Consider the following 26,796-nt stretch of genomic DNA (forward strand, 5'->3'; position numbering starts at 1 on the left):
GTACCATTAGCTAACTATTGTAAAGCTCTTTGGATAAGAGCACTATATATATAAAAAAAAACCAATAATTAAAACTTTTTTGTTCTACAAATGAAAGCACACAACTCATATTTTAATATCAGTAGTCTTATCTTTCTAATGTGATGGATGTGCCCCCTCTGGCCACCGCAGCCTTGCACGACCCAAATCCCCCCCCCCCCCCCCCCCCGCTTCTCATCCCACTGCCCCCTCCCACCTACCCCCTAGTCCCCACAAGGTCACCACCTCACCTTACATGTGCATCTTCTCCAGGGTCCAGGCACCTGATTAGTGGAGCCACACCTGTGCAACTCCATTAATTAGATGGGTGGCCCTTCCTTCTCTTGTGTGCAGCCGCCCAAGCATGCATCGTAGAGGGAACTATCCATGGACCACCTGAAGGGAGCTAGCAGACCACTGGTGGTCCACGGACCACAGTTTGAGAACCTTTGTTCTAATCAGTTTTGATGTCTGGGTCTCATGAATTAGTTGGAAGACAGTATTGCTGTGTTTGGGATGCAGCTATGCAAAAACACATTTAAATATAGTTTTTAGTGGAAAAGTTAAAAGAATTCTTGATTCATTTACATCATTAATCCTGGTTTTGTTAAATCTGATGTTATTTTACAAAAACTAAATTGTGGGCCTAATACCAACCCTTTAATAATGGAAAAAAACAACTTCATCACAAAGCAACCACAAATACACCTGCAACTTTATTAATTCACCTCTTACAGCTTCATATTTATTCTCTTAAATCCTGCATTTAGACACGAAGGCAATAATAAAATTCTGTACACTACTTCTGTTACAAATATAGATAATATTTGAAGAGACTTTTCATACTCTAACATGGGCATTTCACACCTATACTGGGAATGATGCATCAACAGTTGCCTCAAGTACTGGCACCATCTGTTTTTCTTAGCCTATTGTACTGTAACATCTAAAATAATTATTGAAAAAGAGGGTTTTTTTTTTAGTTAATCCACTTATATTTATTTATCTATCAATTCACAAGTAGTATCTCTCAAACATTCCTAACCCTGCTGTTTTTCACTCAGATGAATGAATGGTGGCTTTTTTGCATATTTCTCTAGCGCAGTTTGAATGTGCCCCCACTTCAGAACTCAATAATTAAATATTATAAACAACTGACATGGTGCTCCGGCTGCTCTAGGTTTTTGCTTGTCAATATGCAGAGTCTTGCAGCTATATGAAAGTACACTGTGGGCAGCACTCTAGCCTAGAAGAACGCCAGTGCTCACATGATCTTTGACATTTCTTCCTCTCTAAAGGTTTTCAAAAAGACATATTGTATTTAGTGACAAGGTAAATCACAGATGAGGCTTCACCAAACAGATACATACAGTACTAGGCAAAAGGGGGGAAACTGACAAGGAGTTCACAAGGTCCAGGGATAACACTTTATAGTGAGAAGCTAGGAGAGTTGTTCCTTGAGCTTTACAGGGCTCCATCTTACATATCAGTGCCTGGCTTGTAAGTGTTCAATAATTTAGAAGTCCTTCCAGCAGCTGCGCATCCTTTCAGCTCCTGCATGCTTCTGACTAGGGTGAAGATGAAGAGGAACCTCTACCATTTGCCCTACTCTTGGACTTCTCTATACTGGGGGGTTCTTTATTATTCTACCCCTCCTCTCTCTCTTTTTTTGGGTCCTCCTCCTCTCTGAATGTCTTCAGTTTCTGCTTCTACTTAGAGCAGTGCTGGGCAGCCTGTGGCCTGCGCGCTACATGAGGCCCATCACGGTAATCTGATTGCAGGCTGTGAGACATTTTGCTGACATTGGGCCGTGCCTGCGGACGGTCATTGCAGCTCTCGGTGGCTGCAGTTTGCTGTTCCCGCCCACTAGGAGCTGCAGGGGGCCATGTCTGGGGACAGTCAACGTCAGCAAAATGTCTCATGGCCTGCAATCAGATTACCGTAATGGGCCACAGGTTGCTCACCACTGGCTTAGAGCAATAGCCGCAGCATGAAACCTCACCCATTTCACTATTTTCCACCGGGCTCTGACTAGTGACATGGAAGCTATCCATAGTGGTTAATTTGTGCTGCTGCTTCAAGAAGCTCTGCGCGGCAGTGACTATGACACTGGAGCTGCCGGTCTGCAAACTCAGGAAGAGGGCAGAGTCCATTTTACTGTTCACATCGGGAACATTATCTTTATACCCACCAAGCTTAGGAACTTCACTAAAGCCTAAATCCTTGTGATATTGCAGATACAGCAGGGCTCCCTCATTCACCAGGGAAAGTTTCCTGCAAGTGGATTTTTCAACCCCCGAGCAGCAAAAATATCCCCAACCCTCCATTATACCCCCCCCATTATTTTGCTTCTGGAGCATGTAATTAGCAGCACTGACTTTCTAACTAATTTTTCCATCTATCTTCTTTTGTTAAACTGTTGTTCCTCCTGTGACTTTATTTCTGCTATTTAAATAGTCTCAGTTATCTCCTCCCCCCTTGACTATTTAGCGCACACATTCTCCCGCCCACACCCATCTCAAATATTCAAAGCCTCTTTGCAAAAAACATTCCAGCTTTGCAATGCGGTTACTAAAGCAAACTTTCATGTTCTGGTGGGACACCTGTATTCATTACAATAATAATAAAAACGCTTAAGTCTTTGCCAGAGACTACATAAGCCCATCCCAGTGATTCGACAGTAAGACAAATACTTCTATTGTGTTCAAAAATATGATTAAGTGTTATTTTTCTTCAGTGATATAACAGTCTGGTAAAGCTGGAATAGCAAGAAGGCTACATAAACATTTCCATTCTCTTTGCTACGTGGAATGTAGATAATGGAATCTTGTTGATCCTATTATTTGGACAGCCCGTTCATGAGAGAACAGTCAGAGTGACAGTCCCTTTTGTCCTTTTTAGAAGAGCAACTGCTTCTTCATGAGTCACCCCTTCTAAGCTCTGCCCGTTGACAGCAATGATCTGATCCCCTCTCTTCAGCCGTCCGTCCTCTGCTGCTGCACCCTGAAATTAAACAGCATGTAACTGCAGACATGCATTTCTGAAACTCCTGGTTTTATAGCTGTTCACAGAGAAATCTAAAGAGGGTCCTAGTACAATGGGTTCAATATACAGCACACGTTAAACTTTTCTGCTTGACAAAGGCTAAGCTGATCAGTTTTCATTACTAGAAATCATTTTGTCTTTAGTAGGTACTGGTTCTATCTGCCCATAGGTTTTTGCATAAAGTTTCCACTGTGCAAACTAACCAGATGGAGTAATGAAAGTCCTCATCACCTTATGAATGGAATGAAATTTACAGCATGGGAATGATGTACTGCATACATTCTATAAGTCAGAGCTGTGGAATTTTTAAACTCCTTCAGCCATCTTGGTTTGGCTGGCCAAGTTCTCAACAATTGAAATTAGTAATCAAATCCAGGTCTGAACCTAAACTTCAAAGTCTGGAGGTTTTCCCACTTGGTTTTCTGACTCAGGCCTGCTATACACTTTGTAGATCAAGATCTGAACTGCTCCAAAGTTAAGGTTTGGATCCAGTGGTTCTGGCCTATATTTGATTCCAATATTCATAGCAAATAATTCAAACTAATCCCAAGCACTGCTTGAAGAGAATGCAATCTAAACAATGAGGGGCCAATTGTCCAAAATGGACAACTAAATTACATCCTCAAATCCAAATGTTTGATGTGAGCAAATTGGGAATTCAGAAAATAGAGCCCAGTTTCCTTAAAGCCTCAAACTGCAGACACAATTTTAAATGGTACCTGCATTCCTGCTTGGAGAAGACAAGCAATAAGATAAACTGTTCAGAACTCACTGGCTTCTCACCAGGCCATATATTAATAAATCAGCTGCTGAGCACTGAATTGTTCGAGTAGTTTTACACCTATGCACTTACCTTTGCAAATACTGTCTTAACGTAGATGGGTAAATCTCCATGAGGACTGCCATATCCTCCCACAATACTAAAGCCTAGACCGTCCTGTCCTCGGTCTAGAGTAATGGTCTTATACTGAGGGGGCCTACAACAGAGAAAAGAAGTTATCCTGTTTCTTTTGTGAACGTCTAGTTCAGTACGTGGATTGTTCAGCAAAGAGGCTCTTCACCTTTCAACAGTAACAAATAAACTTTCCTTTGCTGAGAACTCTAGACAGGATTTTAAGTATCTTGCGGTGAATATTTCAGTTCACGTCAACCACTGAAATCCTGCTTAATGCCATAAGCTGGTTACTTATTTAGTTTCCTTTCATAAATTCTCCATGGTACTTTACCTTCTGTCTGCAGAAGTTTATTCATTCTGTCATTTAATACACTGCATAATCGTTTGAATAGTCCACTACTGATGCTTATTACCTATGGATATGCTTGTTATCTATGGATAAGTAAGTATCAATATCCTGGAGCTCAGAGAGAAACAGAATAAACCCCACAAAAACTACAACATTATTTTTAAAAAATCTTCCTTCTCCCAAAAAACTCATATATAAGAGAAAATCAAAAATAGCCCCCAACCAATTCCTAGGCCTGGTTTAGTCATTCCTGTTCCCTTCTGTTGTTTGGTCTTATATTTTTATAAATTTGCAATGTTTTGAGAGACTATAAGAGCTACCGAACTTACAATTTCAATCACGTTTTTCACCACCCCCAGTAGAATATAATATACAATGTATACCTAGAAGTTTGGGGGCCAATTTTTAGTGATGGTCTGCCTTGAAATAATTTAATTTTTGAACCACAAAGAACTGTGCCCACATTTTCGCACTCAGGATGGAAATGTTAGCAGATAGGCATCCAACTACCTACTTGCGCACATATAGCATGTATTTAAATAGCTACTAATATTTGTGTCAGCAATGAATTCCAGGTACAATTAGGTATAAAATTAGACCCCAACACCCCGCCCCAAGAACAAAAAACCCCCCAACCACCATGGAGGTTGTGTTGGCCCTAGGAAATCAGGTGACCTATCAAAATATATGATGCCCCCAAAACTCTCTCTCAGGCAGTAAATGGGCAGCTTATCTGACAAGTCAACAAACTCAGGCTCTGATAGACTGGCAGGGAAAGTGAGTTTCAGAGAGTCAGCAGATCCATACTTAAAATGCCCTGCCATTTAAGCATGGGGGCAATTAGCTTAAGTACTTCAGCTGATCTCAAGTACAACACAAGGAATGAAGCAGCCTCTGCAATGCTGAAATCAAATCAAACCATAGCCTTATGGGTCAAAACCAGCATAATGAATTGTACCCTGAAATGAACCAGAATGTCCTATGTGGCCTATGGAGCCCAGTTCTATGCTTCGTGTGACAGTCATGACTAAGTTAGCAGGACACTTCAGTTTTCAGGTGCAGTCCCAGCCAGTGGGCCTTATGGTAACTCAGTTAGAAAGGATCCATCAAGGATAATATACGCACTTACCCTAAATCATCCTGAAAGATGCTGCTTGAGGTTAGTCCTGCAAATGAAAGGCTGGAAGCTGGTGGATCCTGTTGCTGACCGGTTACGACACTTACATCCCCTCCGGCCACCACCTAAGAGGACACGTTGTAGATAGCACTGAAATGAGGAAGGTGATGCTCGGACAACTGAGCACACAGTGATTAACACCACAGTATTTACAAAGGTGAAATGACCAAAACAAGCCTCATTTGTTGCAAAAATCCTTCTTCCTTTCAGCTAAAATAAGAATAAATGTTAACTTTGAAGCAAAATATGGCGAGGATGTGAAAACTGCACAACATAACCTTCCAACCCTCTATATTCTCTGGCTAAATTTTCCTCAGAGCTCAGCAGTTGTGTGTTACTCTTGGTTTTTCAGCCTCAAAATCAAAACTGCAAAGTGCGTTCTGAACATCAGTGCAGAGAAACTCCTTACCTGCAGTTCAACAGTGCCTGAAGCATTTTTCAGTAGGCTGACAGCTTGGGAGTGTGTCATGCCCTCAGTGGATGTTCCACAAATATTAACAATCCTATCCCCAACCTACAGAAGAAAAAATTAAAGAGCTAGACATTAATAAGAAGCTATGTCACTGAGATCTACATGCCATCTTTTCAACACAAAATAACATGGTACCCTTTCCATGAAGATTACTTGAATTGAGAACTGGATCTAGCTAGTAGGATTTGCAAAAAATATATAGCATCAAGGAAATATTTATCACCTGTCTACAGCACATTCTTGTTCTTGGATACAATAAAGTCTTTGGCCCAGATCTTCAGCTGGTTTAAATCAAGGCAGCTCTAGTGAATTCAATAAAGCTTCAGCAATTTATGCCACCTGAGAATCTGGCCCTTCGTTTCCAGTGCAAGTCATAATTCTCTAGTGATAACTGGTGAAACAGCCCTGATTCTGTAGTAGTTATTGAGCTTTATATCCTCTAAGATCTGAATCTACTAGTGAATAATACAATCACATACATATAGAGATGTCAGTATTATAGTTGTAATTAGACATTAGAAGTCAACACATACACACCTCTGATATTTCAATCAGTAGACGATAGTCAAACATTTACAAATTCTGGGAAGACAGACCAATGTAGCATATTATCATCAGGTCTCTCAGGTTCAAATGCGGCCTGGAATAATCCAGTGCAACTCCCAGGGGAATACATGGGCCACATTCAGTGGTGATGCAAACTAGTCTTAAAACCAGACATAAATGGCTGCAAGTGGTAATGCACTCATTCATACCAATTTTGCACTCAGTGGGTGTATAAAACAAGAAAAGCCTACACAATGAGACGGGAAAGTTGAATGTGCTGCAGGAAAAGCAACTAACAGAAGGAAGTAAAATAAATCACATAACTGCAGGCATTGAGAAGGCTGCTGACTGTTGTGTCAATAATCAGGACAGATGTGGGATCTATTTATCTACACATAAGAACGTAAGAGCTGCCATATGGGATAGCTCATGGTTCATCTTGCCCAGTATCCTATCTCTGACAGTGGCCTGTACCAGAGCTTCATGGGGAGTGTACAGAACAATGCAATTATAGAGTGATCCACCCATTTTCCCCTCTTCACTTCTGGTAGTCAGAGGTGGGGTTGCATTTTTGACCATCTTAGCTAATAGCCATTGATGGACCTATCCTCCATGAATTTATCCAGCTCTTTTTGAACCCAGTTATATGTTTGGCAATCACAACACCCCATGGCAATTACTTCCACAGGTTAGTTGTGTGTGGTGTGAAAAAGTATTTCCTCTTGTTTGTATTGAACCAACTGCCTATTAATTTCATTGAGTGATCACTGGTTTTTGTATTGTGTGAAAGGATAAATAACACTTCTCTATTAACTTTCTTGACCAAGCTCTTCACTTTGGTATCTAAAAGCCATGCTGGCTCCATGTTCCAAGGTTGCTTTAAGGTTTTCTCCCAAATTGCTAATGTTCATGAAAAGAATTCTACCATCTAAAACTATTGTACTCTTGATCTGAATGGCAGACATTCCTGGCATGGCCTGAACTGCTAGTGAATACACCATGTGGCTCTACTCTGTGATCAAGCCAGAGTAATTTATTTAGCACCATCAGATTAAGCTTTTTTACCAACCTCCTTTCTTAGCAATTAACTTACCCTGAGTTTCTGAGTTTGAGCTGCAACTCCATTTGGATGCATCATGGCAATAAATATGGGAACATCTCCCAGGGGACTGCCTACTCCTCCAGCAATGCTCACTCCTAGGGAATCTGCAGGACCCTGTTACAGTAAGGAAAATAGATTAAGATATTGCCTGAGAGAAAATACACAATTACCTTTAGGCCCAGATTTTCAAGACCGACTAGTGATTTTGGGTACTCAACTTGAGACCTCTTAAAGGGGCCTGATTATCACACAACGCTGAACACCCACCCTCAAAGTCAGGCCCCTTTTTGGCGTCTTAAAACAGGCACCCTAAAATTGAGGAATGTAAAATAACTATTCACTTATAAAGAACTCAGCCCTAATTCCTCCAGGTTAATGTACAGGGAGGGGATATGGCACTCCCACCCCTCTTCACTTTCATTCCACCATTGCAAATTCCTCAAAGCATGTCAGTTTGTCTTCACATACGGTCTTTCACATAGTGTCACAAGAAACTTCACTGAGAGAAGAGAAAGCGCCTTTTTTTGAAGACAATAGTTTCTCATGGAGAAAAAAAGGAAAAATAAAGTTGAAACATAGATCGTCTATAGATGCTAGTAAGCAAGGAACAGGGTACAGTGAGGGGAGAATGGAAGACAGTAATGGGAGAAGGAACAATGAATTGAATGGTTTTGGTTCATTAGCACTGAGAATTTTTTACTCTAGCCAAGAAGATGGGAATCTCTGTTCCTTCCACCTTCACTATTGCCCTGTAGATTGTCTGGCAAGCATTTTGAGCTCACACCTCTGTGTCATCAGACTGGCTATTCTGTTGTGATTTTTTATTATATAAAGCCCTTATCGCTGAAGTTGCAGAATGAAGTCTCTGATAACCACTGACCAGAATAAGGCTCCCTGGCACCACTGACTGTGAAGCGTAGCCAATAATGAGGCTTATTAAAGGTGATACTGTGGGGTAGGGCAGGAGTGTTGGCTTGTAGACTCACCCAAAGCTTTTATAACAATGACACAAGCAGTGAGGAAGCCATGTAAAAATTTAACTCCCCTTGCACAATGTTGATCTCCCAGGGGAAAGAAAAGAGATGAAAAAAAAGAGCAAACTTGTCCACACAGAAGGAATCAAGAATCTCAACCTAAAAATCAGACAGGACTCAATCTAGCTGCCATTTGTGTGGTGCAAATTACATGTGTATGTATCGCATTTGCATGAAATTGGTTTCACACTACAGCCTGATTTCCCCCTCCCTTCTTACATTGTTTTTACACCCATGTAATTCTACTGACTTTAGGGGTCTTGCTCCTGATTTTATAACCAGGCCTATCAATTGCACACACCAGTGACATGAGCAAAATCTATCTGAATTCAATTTATATGAACAAACAGGGTTTTGAGCATGCAGATTCTGTCACCGCACTCAAATAGCGGCCATGATTTGAAACTGCCCCCCTTATAAGCCTGCGCTTTAAGAGGATCTACTGATTTTGTCTCTGTAAGTAATCAGGCTAGCTATGGTGATGTACACTATTTTTGTCACACTGCAAACACAGAAAGAGGACTAATACTCCTCCTAGTGTATTGCTGCTGTATGATACACACAGCAGTAATGGCTTTAGAAAGTTCAAAATAACATTTCAGCACAGTATAAAAAGCTATTTATAGAAGGGACAGAGAGAATAAAGTAACTAAAACAAATCCATACAATGAAACACCCTGAATCTCAAGCCAATTGTAAGAATAAATAATACTGGGAAAATAAAAGAGCTTGATTTTGCTGATATTTGCATATAAATCAGGAAGTCAATAGAACTGCACAAGTATAAAACTAGTGTGAGAAACTGATCTCAGAATCTATATACTGATTATTTTATTAAATATACAGTACAGTTAAAAATAGGATGTACTTATACAATAACTAACTGAAAATGATTCAATAAGAAAAATATGATAAAAACTGAGACTGTACATCCTAAACTCCATTTACTCTGGATTTAACTCAGTGTGACTAAAATAAAAATATGGCCCAAACTTTTGCTAATTCTTTGTCCCTTAAATTTTCAAAGTAGGTTACAGGAATCTAGATGCTTGACTCAGACTGATATTACAGGGATCTGTGTGTTACATCCCCACAGCAGCTGGAAAACCTAGGGGCTGGATGTAAAACTGCCATTAGTGTGTTTGTTCTATAAAATGGATTGACTCACAAAACTAGACGTATGTTAATGAAAACCTAAAATATCTTTCACAAGTCTCGGGACATAGAACTGCCTCTCTCCAATAGGTAAAAATCTAGGGCCAGATCCCCAGTGGGTGTAAACACACTAATTTATAGCTGCTCAGGGGTTCCAGTTCCCGGTACATTTTTACAGTACGACTTACCTTTTTTATTTCAACCGTTCTTAATCCTTGTATTTCAGATGATTCTGTGAAATGATAAAAATAAATAAATAAACGGTTGGGTAAGATTTTAAAGGAAGCTCTCCATTATAGCCATAAAAAGAGTTATAATGATTTTAGCTTTTGCTCTTTTCTTATAGTAACATGCCTGGACATCTGCTCTCATTACATTAACAAGACTGAACTACTTCTGAGATGGGAAGGAATAGGTGTATTTTACATAAAATTAAAAAAAGATACTCAATCATTCATTTTCTGAATAATACATATATTCTGGAAAAAAGACTGCCAGGTTTATTCAATCTGAGCAATTAACAAGACAAATTCAGGGCAAAATAATGACTTTCTTGTAATTTAAACATGAGAAAATTGTTACTCATCTTTCCTGGTATAATGATACAAAATCTGATTCTGTCCACAGATTCACATGCGGGATGCATGAGACACTTTAATGGAAGATTTACTTACATTTTATGAGAGTCTCTGATTTAACAACTTGCATTCTTACAATACAACATAGGGTATGACAAGCTGCCACCGTTACGCTTATAAAGGGATATAAAATGATACCTATGTGTTGTTTTGTGGGTTTTTTTTCCAATAGTTGCCCTCTCTGCATTTTAGACTTGAATTACAAAGGGACTGCTTTTATGCCTACAGTTCAAAACAATATCTAGCACTTCAGAGAAACAAAAGATATCTCAGCTACTGATTCAGACAGGATAATGGGGAGAAGTTTTAGATATAAAATATTAAAGGCACCAAATGAATCTTACTGGCATTCTTCTTAAGATCACTTTCAAAGCCCTCGGATGGGTTGGAACCAGAAGGTGGGAAACTGAATGATGACAGGCTGCCACTTCCTTCACTGACCTAAAATATAACATCACATTGGGATTATACCATAGTCTTCAAACTTCTAACTTGCCAGAAAATAAAATTACGAGCTCCAGCACTATTTTACTCCTTTCCTCTTATGCCTAGCAAGAAATGATGTACTGTGAGACTAACAATAACTCCTCTATATCCTCAGAGCATTCTGGAGGGCTCTCTTAGTTGAAGGTTTGTGGTTGCATAGCTAAAACCTTCCACAACCTTTCAAAAGATTGCTTCTAGGAGCCCAAATTCTGCCCTCAGATTAACTCATGGAACTTCCTATGATTTTGCTGGAGTTTTATGGGTGTAACTGATGACAATCTTCTAACAAAAAGTTAAAAAGTGAAGGACAGAGTATAGAACATTGACAAAGAAGATAGGTGAACCCTAACATATGATTCCATTCCTAACATATGATTCAATCCACACCATCCATTTGCATTCACCGTCTGTAATCACATCATCAGCCACAACTATAAAAACACTTTTTCCTCCCCATATCTTCTTTGTCTTAAAATCTGCTCTGTAATTCTTGTGATTTGAATTTCTCTACTCAGTTTACATTTACAATGAAAACACATTTTTTCCATTGTCTGTACTCACTTGTTAATTCAGATGCTATATAAATAAAGTTTGAGGCCAGACTATCCTCTCAGCTGTGTATGCGCATCTCCCATTAGAACTCTGACATCAGCTGCGTGTGTATATATATCAGAGGGGACAAGGTGACTGATGTTGTATTATTTTGTGTCATTATTAGACTACAATGGCTTTATAGATTTTTCAAGTAAAAATTACTCTTTATATATTTCTACTGGCTTAACGGCCTGGGTTACAGCTTGATTCTGTATTTTCACCTTAGCCAAATTCTGAAGATCCATATATATTTAAGGAGGACCCAGTACTGCAGTCTTTACTCAATCCTAACTCCTACTGAAAAATGCATCCAGGTCAAATCCTGCAATCTTCACCTCACTCCTAACTAATCTGATCTGAGTTTTTTAGGCTCAGGTCCTTGATGGTCTTTGATGATGAACATTTTAGGCAGAGGCCTTGATGGTCTGTAAGCCTACTGTTTAGTCAGAGAAATCTTCATAAAAATTCTGAGTCTTTGAAAAATAAAGTTTATAATGAAAACACAGGCACATCACCATAGCAGTACAATCTGAACTGTTTAGTATTAAGGACACATTCAAGCTATGCCCCTACCCCTCCATTCTGCCCCAGTATTGGTATGAATAGACGTGTAGATGACAAAGCACTGCTTAGACATGTTAGAACCTTAGAGTATATACCCTACATGGCTCACTACATGCCCAAGCAGTGCTTCTCACCTCTACGCTACTATTTTTAGCAGTGTAATGTCCCGTTAATCTCAGCCCCTCCCCACAATAGGGAAAGGCTGCAACAGCAGTGAAATACTCTGGTGGGGGAGGCAGAGGGGAAAGGCACTGGGACCTGCTCGTAGTCAGAACCTTTCCTCCCTGCCTCCCCTCTGCCAGAGCCTTTCACTGCCCTGTATAGCAACACACAGCAATGTGGATGCAGCCTGTTTTTCACTGCAGTGTCTAGCTGCATGTCTATCTCCACAGTGTAGAAAAGGCATCAGATATGGAAACAGACGAAGATCAAACACTTTTTTGTTATGTTAGAATTAATCAGTAGAGCTGATTGGAAAAGCTGGACAGAGACCAACATTTCCGTTTTCTGACTGGCTCTATTAACCATTTAAAACTCTGTTGTTTTCTCAACCTTTTCACTGGTTTGCAGCCTTCTGTAGGTATATCAGAGCAGTGTGGTAGAAAGCTGAATAAAATACCTAATGGACAATAATATAGATCAGGAGAGGAATTCTTGAGTTAGGGGCCTGACCCAGCAAGAATATGAGCACCTTCCAATTCTCACTGATTTCAGTGGGAGTTAGAGCTCTCTGCACCTCCTAGGAGAGGGCCCTAAAATCATGATCAGGCAATGCAGCAAAGAGGTAAACTTTAACCACGGGATAATTTTTGGCTGTATGATGCCTTAAACAGATAATATGCTAAAGTTAACATATGACGTGGCTATGAAAAAGCTGTGAAGTACATAAAAGCTGTTGTTTTTTTTTAACTCATCCTGGGTTCACTAATCTTTGCCACTGTAAAAATCAATAAAAGCAAATAAAGGGAATTATTTAAACACAGTTGATTTCTTCCAAACTAAACAGCTTCACGGTTACAAACCTGGCTGCTCTGGGATGGTCTCCTCTCAGAATGGAATGGACCTGCTTTTATTCTTCCAACTTCTAGTCTTACAATACCTAATGAACACTGAAGAACAGGAAATTGATAATGCAGTTTCCAACTGTGAAAGGACCCATTAACGTACTAATATTAAAGGCATATATTAGTTACTGATGAGGGAAATAATAAGACTTATGGAAAGTGTACAAACACAGGCCCCAATCCTGCAATGAGCATTGCACAGGTGAAGCTCATTGCAGGATCAGAGCCAGAATGGGCTAGTATATCAATTATATACCGTGAAATAAAACAGGATGGGATGTTTTTCTAAAAAATATGCTATAGTTCAGTCAGAAGTTACGAGCTTGAGACAGAAATTACTGGGTGAGGTTCTGTGGCCTGCATTATTTAGGAAGTCAAACTAGATGATCTTCTATATTTAAGATATATGAATCTGTGTGCCACCAACATTACTAATTTGACCTAGAAATGTGCATACGGTAAAACACCAAATCTGTACATCTTTATAGTTGGGAAAGTTCAGATCTGGCTCCAAAGTTCTTCACTACCTCCTCCAGCTCTATGATGGTCTGAATTTGAGCCCTGGATCCAACCTGAACTTCAAGACAGTTTGGCTCCAGATCTAAACTCTGCAGCTTGTCTCCAACTCTGTTTTTACAGTTACCTTTAACAAAGCAGCAACAGCTTCCTGGTTAGCATTTCGAACATCTTCTCCATTTACTGTTAAGATCTGGTCTCCCTGCATTAGTCTCCCATCTGTATCTGCTATTCCTCCTTTGACGATGTCTGACACAAACACCCCTGTATCATTTCTGCAAACACACAATTGTATTCTGCTTCAAGCTTGTCACTATTTGTACCATTTCACTATCCATATTGTAATAAGACTTTTGCTTAGAACTGAGAAACTGTTTCCTAGAATTTCTGGTTAGTAAATGTGGACTAGATCCCACCATTCCACCCTTACATTGAGTAGTACCTTACTTCCTGAGTAATCCCACAGAAAGGGGGCCAAATGGGTCCACCGTAAAATTATAATCACCTTCTATTTTTGTTTTATTTAAAAAAGAAACAACTGACACTGTTTGACAACATGCTGGTAACGAGCAGATTTACTGCGAGAGACAATTTATCTATGGTGGAGGAGTAAAGTTTGGGGAGGGAGGGTTCATCTTTTCATTCCTCTAATCCTGGAGCTGGCTCTGTGGTCCAAGGGTTAGGTCTCGAGCTAGGGTCCATCAGTGTAGTTCCATTGACTTCATACCTTTTCCCAACAATACTTAATCCGAGGCCTTTGCCTGGCTTCTTTTGCAGCTCTATATTGAGAACATCATACATATCTTCCTCCTTGTACTGGGCCTCATCCCTGTAGACAGTGAGACGGACTTTTTGGGGTGTCTGTCTGAGAACATTTATTGCTTCATCATGCGTGGCATTCCGGAGGTCAATTCCATTCACCTGGAATGTAACCACATGCTGATTGAGTATTTTCATGAGTTAAATGACTGAAGAGTTCATGAGCATTTAAAAGTGATATGCACAAGACTGCACCTCTAAAATCTGATCTCCCGCCCAGAGCCTTCCATCTTTGGATGCCGCTCCTTCTTCATATACTTCATGGATAATAATAGCTCCCTGTGGATTAATAATAAAAGTATATTGCACGCTGGAGAACACTTCTTGTATGCACTGCAACTGGTCCAAGCTTTGGCTCTGGAGAAAGCTTTTGAAAAATCCTAGTACGAGAAGACAGGACTGTAAACAGACAACAGCAAACTAAGTAATCAAACTAAGCAGGCTATAAGAGAACTCAGGTTCTCATTTCTAAAGGCAAAAGATCTTTAAATAAGTCACTTTCTTCTGCTTTAAAAAGTGTGATTACAAAAATATTTGTGGTTCAAGCTTAAATCAGTTCAGTGCAGCAAATCTCAGACAGATATTGTCTCCAGTCACTTGTTGAAATAATATATTCACCTTCAGAGAAACGTTTTCTATTAGGGACTTAAAACTGGTACTGTCATCTCATTATGAAGTATCACTGATTTTTACGAACCAGTAAAGTGTCTGCTCCCCCAACAATGCTCAATCCAAGTCCAGTGCGTCCCTTGGAGATATCAATGGTTGTTTCACATCCTGGGATGATGGGACAAGTAGCTGGGTCAGAAGCTAACGTGGCTGGAGTTGAGGACCTGCTTGTATCTAAACACAGCAATTAAACTGGTTGGTTAAAGTGAGTGGCCACAATAACTGGGGGAAAAAAAAACCTTTAAAATAACATTTTGAGAGATTGTTGACAGCCTTACAAGAATAGTTGCAAATGGACCCAAAATTCAACCTACTCTGATTACTCATCTGATTTTAAAAATACTCCCAAGAAATAAAATTATACAAACTTCTGGCCCTCCCCTTACTCCGAAAGAAGAGCTGTGCTCTGGTTAAAATCACAACTCCTAATCTTGGTGCGCAACCATCACCAGGTCCATAATACTCAGTTTGTTGAGACTGTGAACAAAGATGTGTATATTGCACGTGGCCTTATTTCTTCACTGCCAGGACACACCCTGCTCTCGTACATGTTGATGTACCTGATCAATTAGGGTCATTGGGTGGATTTCCTGGCTTTCCTTTTTGCTTTGAAAAATGTATTAGGGAGGTAGTGTTGCTGAGTCATGGAAGTGTAGGGCTGGAAGGGACCTCAAGAGGTCATCTAGTCCAACTCCCTATGGTGAGGCAGGATTATATGTAGACCAGGGGTCAGCAACCTTTCAGAAGTGGTGTGCTGAATCTTCATTTATTCACTCCAATTTAAGATTTTGCATGCCGGTAATACATTTTAACATTTTTAGAAGGTCTCTCTTTCTATAAGTCTATAAACTATTGTTGTATGTAAAGTAAACAAGTTTTTAAAAATGTTTAAGAAGCTTCATTTACATTTAAATTAAAGTGCAGATCTTCTCAGTTTAGTGCAGCAGTTCTTAACCTGGGGTGCATGCACCCCTGGGGCAGGGCCGGTGCAAGGATGTTTTGTGCCCTAGGCAAAACTTCCACCTTGCGTGCCCCGCCCCATGCACACACCGGTTCATTGAGGGGCAAATCCCAACGAGCCTTTATAGACCCCAGGGGTCAGCCTGCCCAGGGGCTGCTCCCCAGACCAGGTTCCCCCCTCCATGCCCCCTGAACTCCCCTGGAGGGCGCATAGCCCCCACACGAGCCCTCCCCTCAACACCCGACGCCAGTGGCCCCTGCCCCGAATTCACTCACTGGCTTTGCCAGGTCCCCACTCCTTGTCCCGTGACTGCCCCCTCCTGGGACCCCTGCCTCACTGCCCCCCAGAACCCCATCCCCTACCTAAGCCTCCCTGCTCCTTGTCCCAGCTGCCCCCTCCTAACTGCCACCCTACGACCCTACCCCCTACCTGTCCCCTGACTGCTCCAACTCTTATCCACACCCCCACCCCCAGACAGACCCCCAGGACTCCAACAGCCCATCCAACCACTTCCCGCCCCCTACAGGACCCCCAGAACTCCTGACCCACCCAACCTTCCCCCTGCTTCCTGACTGCCCCCTGGGACTCCCCTTACCATACCCATGCTGGTCAGAAATTAGCTCCACGTGGAGGCAAAACTCCATGTGGAGTGCTGAGGCAGCGGGAGGGGGGGAGCTGCAAGAGGGGCAGCGGTGGTTCACACTTTCGGGAGTCGCATAACTCGAGCGCAGTAGGCGGAGAGCTGGGGGGCACGCCTGTCCGGGCTGGTGCCCCCCCCAGGGGGGCTCCGGCAATGGATGCATGCAGGAGGTGGTCCCTGTGCGCCCCCTGGCTCCCTCTTCACCGTGCTCGGGCTCTGCGGCTCCCGGGAGTGTGAGCCGCCACCCCTCCCGCAGCAGGCTCAGGGCCCCGCGCCCCGGTGGCTCACACTCCTGGGAGCTGCAGAGCCCGAGTGCGGTGAGGGAGGAGCTGGAGGGTGCGCCTGCCGCCGGTCTGGAGTCCCAGCTGCCGGCCTGGGGTTCCGTTCACTCAGCAGGCTGAGCAGGGTCGGCGGCCGGGACCCCAGCCGGCAGCTGTGTGCCAGGCAAAATCAGCTCGTGTGCATGCCATAGGTTGCCGACCTCTGACCTAGACAATCTCTGATAGACAAACACCTATGACCAGAGAAGGGGATTAGGGATGAGAGCTTCTGGATTTTATTTTCACTTATACCACTGATGTGCTGGAGTTCCCACAACCAAGTTTTTAACCAAAGTTTTCAAACTTGGTTGTCTAAAGATAGGCACCTAAATCCTAAATAAATAAAAGGGACCCGATTTTCAGAGGTTCCACTCAAGCAGCTAGAGAAAAACTAGAAAAATAAATAAATGTTTATATCAACATATGCACCCATCTTCACTGTACGCAAGTAGGGCCAGATTGTTTCACTCAGATCCTGGCCTAGGCTGATGGTGCTGCAACGTCCACTGCCCCAGGAAGAACAAGAGTATCCAACCATTCCCTAACATGCAGGGGGAAACGGAGCTCCTGCACAATCCCTTAGGACGGGAGCCAGATACTTTTCTCTGTCCTCCTCCCTCTAAACCTGGGCAGTGTGGAGACAGAGTAAGGTCATAGCTCTGTTGCTTTCCTGCTCCATTTAGGTTGGTCACCAAATGTAGAGTGCTAGAAGGAAGCAACTTCTGCACTCAGAAAAGCGCAAGGATGCAATTGTGACTGGTCTGGGAGCAGAGGTGCAAGAAAGTGAAGAAAAGCTCTTTGAAGATATTCACGATGCTCTTCATTTTTTATCACTTAGCCCACTGTTAAGACTGGAGACAACAATAGGGTTCTTACTTTTAATTGTCTCTGGTTCTGGAGACCCAGAAGACGGAATCATCAGCGACTGCTGGATGTTCTTCCGCTCGCCTGGGGTAGCACTGCAAAGTGGGGGTGTGGGTGCTTGAAGAGATGTTTGACTATCATGTTCAACTGAGTTGATTGTGAGCTTCACTGTGGTCTTGGATGTCTTCAGCAGACTGATAAACTTATTGAATAATAAAGAAAACAGCGAATGATCCAACCGTAACACCAGTCATAGCAATTGCTCCATGATAAGGAGCAAAAAGTCACACATACCTGTTGTTCTTGGAGCCGGGAATGAAGAAGATTGATGTTTTGGATTATGAGTTGCAACATAGTTAATTATTGTGGGCCAGATCATTAGCTGGTCTAAATTAGATTAGTTCAACTGACTTCAGTGAAACTATGTCAATTTCTACTGAGGCTATGGCACACAATCCATGTTAGCTTTCCTGGATGCTACATTGTACACTGATAGTTATTAGAACAAAATCAGAAAACTAGGGGTAAGTACTAATGTTGGTGCAGAGCCCAATATTGCTCCCACTGAAGTAAATGTCAAAACTGATTTCATTAGGAATAGGAGCAGACCATCCAATGTCTTTGATTAAATGTTTGGTTTAGGGGGTGGGAAACATGGTACAACTAATATTTCAATTATGGAGCAGAGGGAGGGGATGTTGGAGAGGAAAGCAAGGTAGGGGCAAACATAGGGCCTGGTTGTAAGGCCAGCGAGTCTCGAATGCAGGCCAGGCAGCAGACACCTCCATGCTGCCATACTGTGTCAGCTATGACCAGCTCATGCTCAATTACCCACAATCCACCGAGGACATAAGACCACAGAAAGTCCCTCCTCAAGGGGTCTGACAAGAAGCAGCCTCATGGCTCCTGATTGGCTCCTTGCCCTGTATAACCCCAAGAGGAATCCCAGGAAGCATCCAGGTAACAGTGCAGCTCTCCTGTAGCTGCTATGACCATTCCTGCTCCCTGTTTTTGAACTCCAGGCTTCAATCTCGGCTTAATTTGGATCTCGCCTCCTGACCAGATCCCTGAAACCTGACTCAGACTCTGATCTTTGGTGTCAACCCCAACCTGGAACTGATACTCAGCCTTAGGTTTGATCCTGCTCTGACCTGTGGTCCCAACTTCCCTAGGTCATGATCCGGACACACATATAGAGCATCCTTCAAATCTCACTGACTTAGAAATTACTTCAGTGAGAGTGGATGGTGCTTAGCACCTCCCAGGATCATGCCTTTAAAGTAGATTTCAAATTGGAACAGTGACTTTGTAAAATTGACACCTTAGGCAACAGATCTGTTCTATACCCCATACCACATCTGCTTTCTCTACAGACAACAATGAATGTTACTGCCTGTTAATTCTGCAGAGCCAATACAGCTCTGGGAGAGAGAGATGGATTCTATTCCAGCTGTGCTGTATCAAACAGAATGTGCTAACTCAGTTAGAATTGCAAAGTGACTATTTGTGGTAACAAAGAGCCAGAAAGAGCCCAGGTTGACTCCTTACAGAGACCAGGTTGAGTTTGCAGAGCTGGAAATTAGGGGGGAAAAAATCGCCAATTGAGTAAAATTTTATCTGGAAGCCACAGAGCAAACGAACTCAGAACCCCACAATACCATTTTTACAGTCACCTCCCAGAGTGTCACCACAGTTTAATGATTTGCTGTCAGGAATTATGCTTTCCCAAAGAGAATGACATGCTAATGTAGAATACATCAGTGTTAATGCATGTGGTTGCACTACTAACAGACCATCATCCTCAGGCTACAATCCACACTGCATAGCTCAGTCACAGTAGAACCACACAAGATTTCCTGCACAGGTTGCTCTGCAACTTTAGAGGACGAGTCTGGATTTGTTTCCTATAACTGCTATTGTCCTTTTATTCCTAAAGTACCTTTTCTATAGGATAGCCCACAACAGCTTCATCATCCACTGCAAGGATCTGATCCCCAACTCTGATCCGTCCATCCTGGGAAATAAAATTGACCAAAAAAAGATTAATGTAGGATTTTTCTTCCTCAATGGTTTACTATCCTCTTTCCCAAATGTGTCGTCATTTATAATTCTCACCTTTGCGGCTGCACCATGATCTGTTAAGCTTTTAATAACCACTCCATTAAGTGTGTCTTCTTCACTGATGGCAATACCCAATCCCCCTTGATCCTGTGGGAATAGGAATGTACAGTCAATAAGGTGCTACATTTATCAAAGTTGAACTACACATATTCATGTGAACCTACTGAAGTTTGTAGATGTCATAGAAGTTTGATGTTTCATGAAGTCTCAAAGCTTGAAATAAATATTAAAGACTTATTTGGAAAGGACTCACTTTCTCTAACCCATGAATGGGTAAGAGAATCTAAATAAGCTTGAAATGCTTTGAATTCTAACTTGTGACATTCTAAATTTTAATGGATTTTAACAGTGATTCATTTGAGCAATTCTTAAATGGGAGGAAGCCACACCAAAAGTTTTGAAGCTGTGAAATGATGAAAATAGGGTGGCATACCATGGTTAAACAAATGATACTGCAGACCACAGGAAAACATATAGAAGAGTGGGAAATGTAGAAAAGGGAAAAATACATTCTCTTTCAGTGAAAATGTTTAATGTTTTGTGGGGGTGGGGTGAATTTTCCCTGGCTTCCTCACCCACAAACAAATTACTATTTGGATTCTGTTATCTGTAATATCTATTCCCAGTTAGATGGAAAAGACTAGATGGCAATGGTGCATATAGACTAAACAGCAACTTTCAACTCTCAGAGCTTAAAGTCTAGTGCATGCAGCTAGCTTTTATGAGTTTATAAAAAAAGCAACAAACATTTTCCTTCCCTCCTCTAGCAGGTGCATATTCAGAGACCACATTGCTCCTTTCTCCCAGAAGATGCATGATTTCTGGTAGCAAAGTATATATTATTCCTGGATACACTGTCCTTGGGATTTGGTGCTTGCAGTCTGCTAATTAAGTTACTTGGAACAATTTAGTCAATGATTTCACCTGGACAGTCACAGGTAAGTCCTAACCAAACTTTGCTCCGTGCTCTCAATCCAAACAGTTTTGTTTACGTCAAACTAGTTCACAGAAGGACAGAGATGGCGCAACCCCAAAATGTACCATGGAGGTTTCACCACGCTTAGTTTTCCAGTGCAACATAGCTGGTCTTCCTACATCTGTCTCCTGACTCTCTTGCCTACCTTTTCTTGATCGCACGAGACCTCCAAAATCTCCAGAAGTGTCTGTGCTGGGCCCTTGCTGCTGTTTACTGAAAACTTTGCAGCCATGAGACAAGCAGTGCATTATTCCTGAGAAATGTAGCTATGGGATGTGCTAAATTTCAACTACGTGGGAGGAGCGCCTAGCTGAGATGCTGAGGAGTTTCTGGGCCCAACTGCTGCTTTAAGGAGAGTTTTGGGAACCACCTGCAAATAGAATAAAATTGCCAGTGGTCCGTCTCACCCTCCAAGGGGAGGAACAGTCCCTCCGTTTCCAGGGGGACACAATCACAGAAGAGAAATCCTGCAACAATAAGCTTGCACTGATATAAATTTAGTCAAAATATAAATTTACCTTAGGGAGTTCCACATGCTGAATATTTTTATATGTATTTAAGTCTATAGCCGTAACAGGATTTGTAGCACTTGGTTGGCCCTGAGAGAGGAAGACAATTTAGCAATGCACAACTGTATTTTAAAAACAGGCATTTGGTGTACCCTTAAAAACTGAACAAACATATGGTGGGTCTGACTCCCCCTCAAGCTAATTTTACATTGGTATAATTTCAATGACTTTCCTGTAGCTACGCCTCATTTACATCGGTGTAAACTGACAGCAGCATCAGGACCAAAATGTTCAACTGCTATGCTAAAACCCCATCAGGTTTTCCACTAGGACTTTTTCTGCTGTAAAATATAAGAAATATTAGAGTATTTTTCCTCCTGAAAGCTCAAATAGACTCACACAATGTTTAGATTACCTCTTGATTTTGAGGAGTCCCTGAAGGGGAAAGGGAAGGTTCTATTGATTTCCCAGGGCAAACAGCCATCTGATTCACTGCATCTTTATTTCTGCAATATATTAAAGCACATACGTGTTGAAGAATCACCATAGTTCTATTCACAAGTTTAATTTTACTACCTTCATTTCTTATTTTGTTTTATTTTTGGCAGTCAAGATGCAGATCAAAACACAAAAAAGAAAATACATAACCTGTAAAGTCCAAATGTTGGACTTACCCAGGTAATTTTGGTGATGTACTTCTGTGACAAAACTGTGATATTGGGAAGACTTAATTTTTTTGTATAAAAACAGCTTGTGAAAAAATTCATTTTTAAACATGTTAAAGATTACTGTAGGAAAGACACTTTAAACACTGCTTACCTGATAAAGATGATTTTCACTTTAGATGGTGCACATTTGATTATTGAGGAAGCATTCTGGTGAGTTCTTCCATAGAGAATTTGTCCATTGATCTAGATGAAGGAGAATGGTAAATATGGCTCAGAATGTTAATTTCCCTAAATTTCCACCAGCTTAAGTGACCTACTACAAACACTTATCTTCTTTCACCATCACCTCTTAAACATCATTTTAAAAATTTACTCTGCAATATACAACACTCTGTTTTTACTCCTCTAGTTCATCACATTCCTCCCAATGCTGGTTTGGCTCTAGACTCTCTCAGTGTGCTGAAAAATGTCCTTCTCTAGGTTACAATGGCTTGCCTTTAGGCATATCATTTATTTCCATTTGCCATTGATCACTTCATGACTCACTAGCAGCAGACAGAACCGAGTCATAGGAAAAGGCTACCAGTTGTAAGTACAAGTAAATGAACTGCCTTTATCCAACAAGAAAGTTATCATTATTCATTGACTCTCAAAACAGTGCCCAGAACTGAACAAACAAGGGTTCCCACCCTAAGGCACTGAGAGTTGGATCCTCTAACCGTGTGTGTGTGTGTGTGTGTGTGTGTGTGTGTGTGTGTGTGTGTGTGTGTGTGTGTGTGTGTGTGTGTGTGTGTGTGTGTGTGTGTGATTACTTGCTTGAGTAGTCTTGTCAAGGTTCCTTCCCCACTCTGAACTTTAGGATACAGATGCGGGGACCTGCATGGACACTTCTAAGCTTAATTACTAGCTTAGATCTGGTATCGCTGCCACCATCCAGAATTTTCAGTGTCTGGATCACTCCCTTTCCCCCCCAAGCCTTCTCCTCCCTGGGTAGCCTTGAGAGACTCCTTCACCAATTCCCTGGTGAGTCCAGATCCAATCCCCTTGGATCTTAAAAAAAGGAGAAATCAATCAGGTATTAAGAAAAAGGCTTTTAATTAAAGAAAAGAAAGGTAAAAGAAAACCCTCTGGGAGAGATTAGCATACCAGCTACTATCACAGACAACAGATTTAAAACACAGACGATGTTCCCCTGGGCACAAATTTAGTTACACAAAAAAATTTGATTCTACCTCTAATTGCATAAGACAGGTTACAAAGAAATAAACATAAACCTATTTATTCCTTTCTAAACTTATTACTCTGATAAGAGGCTGGTTCCTTGATCTTTTTCACTCCAGCTGAAATGAAACTCTCAACAAAGGAAAAACTTCCCTCCTTCCTTTTGAAACATCTTGTTCCCCCATCGGTTCCTCTGGTCAGGTGTTAGCTAGGCTAGGTGAACTTTTTAACCCTTTACAGGTAAAAGAGACATTAACCTTTAACCATCTGTTTAGGACAAGTCTTATTGAAACTGAAGGGAATTTTCATGTCAGGAAAGTTACTCCTGTTTTTGCACAATCAGGCACTCATTTACTCAGACAATGCGGTTTACAAGCAACACTTGCCGGCGTAATCACAAAAGCTGTGGTGAGCACTTGGAGAGAGAACTGTAGAAGCATTTTAAAGGAAGGATTTGAAGGAGAGTATGGAGGCATGAGGAGAAGGAAGGAATTACAAACACAGAAGTAGCATGGAAGACAGGTACAAAGGGAAGTGTGAGGGGAGGACAGGGGTGGTGGTGGTTAGCAGGAAGGCTCTGGAGGAGCAAAAGGAGTGAGACAATCATAAGAATGGTCGTACTGGGTCAGAACAAAGGTCCACCTAGGCCAGTATTCTGTCTTCCGACAGTGGCCAATGCCAGGTGCTTCAGAGGAAATAAATGGAACAGGTAATCATCAAGTGATTCATCCCACGTTGCCCATTCACAGCTTCTGACAAACAGAGGCTAGGGACACCATCCTGCCCATCTTGGCTACTAGCCATTTATGGAACTATCTTCCATGAATTTATCTAGTTCTTTTTTGAACCCTGTTATAGTCTTGGCATTCACAAGATCGGCGTGGCAGAGAGCCCTCAGTGTCCATTTAGCGCTGCAATGAATGAATGAATGAATGAATGGAACCAGCTCTCAGTGCCTTAGGGTGGAAACCTTTGTTTGTACAGTTCTGGGCGCTGGTTTGAGGGTCAATGAAAGTTGATCCTGCATGATCAAGCTCTATATGAAAAGACATTTTGGTTGATTTGAAAAAAGTCCTTTGTAGTGAAAACTGGGCCTCGGCAGCCAGTATGTGAATACCCTCATCTCAGCGGATCCCCACAGTCACGGATCCTATCATAAACAGATAAGTAAGATTTAATAGAACAAAAGTGCTTCATATCTCTTTTGCCTGGAAAGGGTTAACAAAAACAGTGAGCCTGGCTGTCACCTGACCAGAGGACCGATCAGAGGACAGGATACTTTCAAATCTTGAGGGAGGGAAGTTTGTGTGTGTGCTGTTAGTTTTTGGTTGTTGTTCACTCTGCGGGCTCAGAGGGATCAGATGTGCAACCAGATTTCTCTCCAATCTCTTCGATACAGGTTCTTATAAGTTCAGAATAGTGAGTACTAGGTAGATAAAGCAAGTTAGGCTTATGGTTGTTTTCTTTATTTGCAAATGTGTATTTGGCTGGAAGGAGTTCAAATTGGTATTTTGCTGAAAGGATTTTAATTTGTACTTGAATACTTAGGCTGGGAGGGTATTCCCGTCTATAGCTGAAAGACCCTGTAACATATTCCATTTTAAATTTACAAAGACAATTTTTACTGTTTTTCTCTCTTTAATTAAAAGTTTCTTGTTTAAGAACCTGATTGTTTTTTTTATTCTGGTGTGAGACCACAGGGGACGGGGTCTGGATTCACCAGGGAATTGGTGGGGAGAAAGGAGGGAAGGGGGAGAGAGAAGCTAATTTCTCTCTGTGTTAGGATTACTGTCTCTCTCAGGGAGGATCTGGAAGGGGAAGAGAGAAGGAGGGGGGAAGGTGCATTTTCCTCTCTGTTTTAAGATTTGAATCACAGTGATCTTCCAGGGTAACCCAGGGAGGGGAAGCCTGGGAGAGGCAACGGTGAGGGAAAGGGTTTACTTTCCTTGTGTTAAGATCCAGAGGGTCTGGGTTGTGGGGGTCCCCGGGCAAGGTTTTGGGGGGACCAGAGTGTACCAGGCATTGGAATTCCTGGTTGGTGGCAGCGCTACAGGTTCTAAGCTGGTAATTGAGCTTAGAGGAATTCATGCTGGTACCCCATCTTTTGGACGCTAAGGTTCAGAGTGGGGAATTATACCATGACAGATCCCATAGCTTTTCCGCTGGTCTGAAAGCGCGTGTTTCTGCATCAGCCTATTTGGAACTGGCACAGTGCCTCTCAGGAGTTGCTGTGCCTCCCTGCCCCCACATCTCCTTTCCACTGGCATTCCCCTTTGCATAGCCCCACCACACAGCTGAAGTGGTGGAGATGGCCTTGCCAGTTCTGTGCAACAGGCAGAATGTCACCCTACACCAAAAGGAAAAGGAGCGCAAAAGTTATAAGACAGCAACTGCTGCAAGTGCCATCTATTGAACTGAGACAGTATTTAAAAAAAAAAAGCTTTACACGTTAGACAAAAAAACCAACAGTGGTTTAGAATGAGGATCCCGTCTGTGCAACAAGGGTCCTGACATCACTGGATACCATGTGTCATAAACAGATGGTTAAGGGTTAATGCCTCTTTTACCTGTAAAGGGTTAAAAAGTTCACCTAGCCTAGCTAACACCTGACCAGAGGAACCGATGGGGGAACAAGATGTTTCAAAAGGAAGGAGGGAAGTTTTTCCTTTGTTTAGAGTTTCAGTTTCATCCGGAGTGAAAAAGATCATGGAACCAGCCTCTTATCAGAGTAGTAAGTTAAGAAAGGAATAAATAGGTTTACGTTTATTTCTTTATAACCTGTCTTATGCAATTAGAGGTAGAATCAAATTTTTTTGTGTAACTAAATTTGTGCCCAGGGGAACATCGTCTGTGTTTTAAATCTGTTGTCTGTGAGAGTAGCTGGTATGCTAATCTCTCCCAGAGGGTTTTCTTTTACCTTTCTTTTCTTTAATTAAAAGTCTTTTCTTAATACCTGATTGATTTCTCCTTGTTTTTAGATCCAAGGGGATTGGATCTGGACTCACCAGGGAATTGGTGAAGTCTCTCAAGACTATCCAGGGAAAAGGGTGGTACTTGGGGGCGGTGGCGGCGATACCAAATCTAAGCTAGTAATTAAGCTTAGAAGAGTCCATGCAGGTCCCCACATCTGTACCCTAAAATTCAGAGTGGGGAAGGAACCTTGACACCATGTGTAAGCAGCCTAAATAGATTATTAAATCATTAAAGCCCAAGATACAAATACAGCTGTTCCAGATTTCTTTTTTCCCTTTCATTTCATGTGACGGATGTATAAACAATATAGACAGAGCTGTAACAACAATGGCCTGCAGCAGTCCACAGAATCTAGTGGGAGAACCTCAGAAGGACTATCACAGTATGACACAGTATTTTT

The 26,796-nt window shown here is 41.7% G+C and overlaps 1 protein-coding gene across 21 annotated transcripts in view; it reads right to left on the minus strand.

Annotated features, from left to right (window-relative positions):
* Positions 1-1,911: 1,911 nt before the first annotated feature.
* The window catches only part of MPDZ (multiple PDZ domain crumbs cell polarity complex component), a 136,785-nt gene continuing 111,900 nt past the window's right edge, over positions 1,912-26,796 (minus strand). For 20 of the 21 annotated variants that reach the window (XM_030566726.1, XM_030566728.1, XM_030566734.1 and 17 more), the window contains 18 exons: positions 22,354-22,445; positions 21,950-22,040; positions 21,544-21,624; positions 20,044-20,136; positions 19,868-19,942; positions 17,941-18,130; positions 15,172-15,317; positions 14,670-14,753; positions 14,383-14,576; positions 13,783-13,930; positions 13,098-13,184; positions 10,776-10,872; positions 9,982-10,025; positions 7,596-7,718; positions 5,894-5,998; positions 5,437-5,549; positions 3,917-4,040; positions 1,912-3,021 (listed from right to left, as the gene is read on the minus strand). In XM_030566726.1, the coding sequence (XP_030422586.1) occupies positions 2,875-3,021; positions 3,917-4,040; positions 5,437-5,549; positions 5,894-5,998; positions 7,596-7,718; positions 9,982-10,025; positions 10,776-10,872; positions 13,098-13,184; positions 13,783-13,930; positions 14,383-14,576; positions 14,670-14,753; positions 15,172-15,317; positions 17,941-18,130; positions 19,868-19,942; positions 20,044-20,136; positions 21,544-21,624; positions 21,950-22,040; positions 22,354-22,445 (2,034 nt within the window). In that variant the 3' untranslated portion in view covers positions 1,912-2,874. The remainder of the gene's footprint in view (positions 3,022-3,916; positions 4,041-5,436; positions 5,550-5,893; positions 5,999-7,595; positions 7,719-9,981; positions 10,026-10,775; positions 10,873-13,097; positions 13,185-13,782; positions 13,931-14,382; positions 14,577-14,669; positions 14,754-15,171; positions 15,318-17,940; positions 18,131-19,867; positions 19,943-20,043; positions 20,137-21,543; positions 21,625-21,949; positions 22,041-22,353; positions 22,446-26,796) is intronic. The other variant, XM_030566733.1, reaches the window with a different exon arrangement.

Source organism: Gopherus evgoodei, chromosome 6, assembly GCF_007399415.2.
Source record: "Gopherus evgoodei ecotype Sinaloan lineage chromosome 6, rGopEvg1_v1.p, whole genome shotgun sequence".
Taxonomy (NCBI): domain Eukaryota; kingdom Metazoa; phylum Chordata; order Testudines; family Testudinidae; genus Gopherus; species Gopherus evgoodei.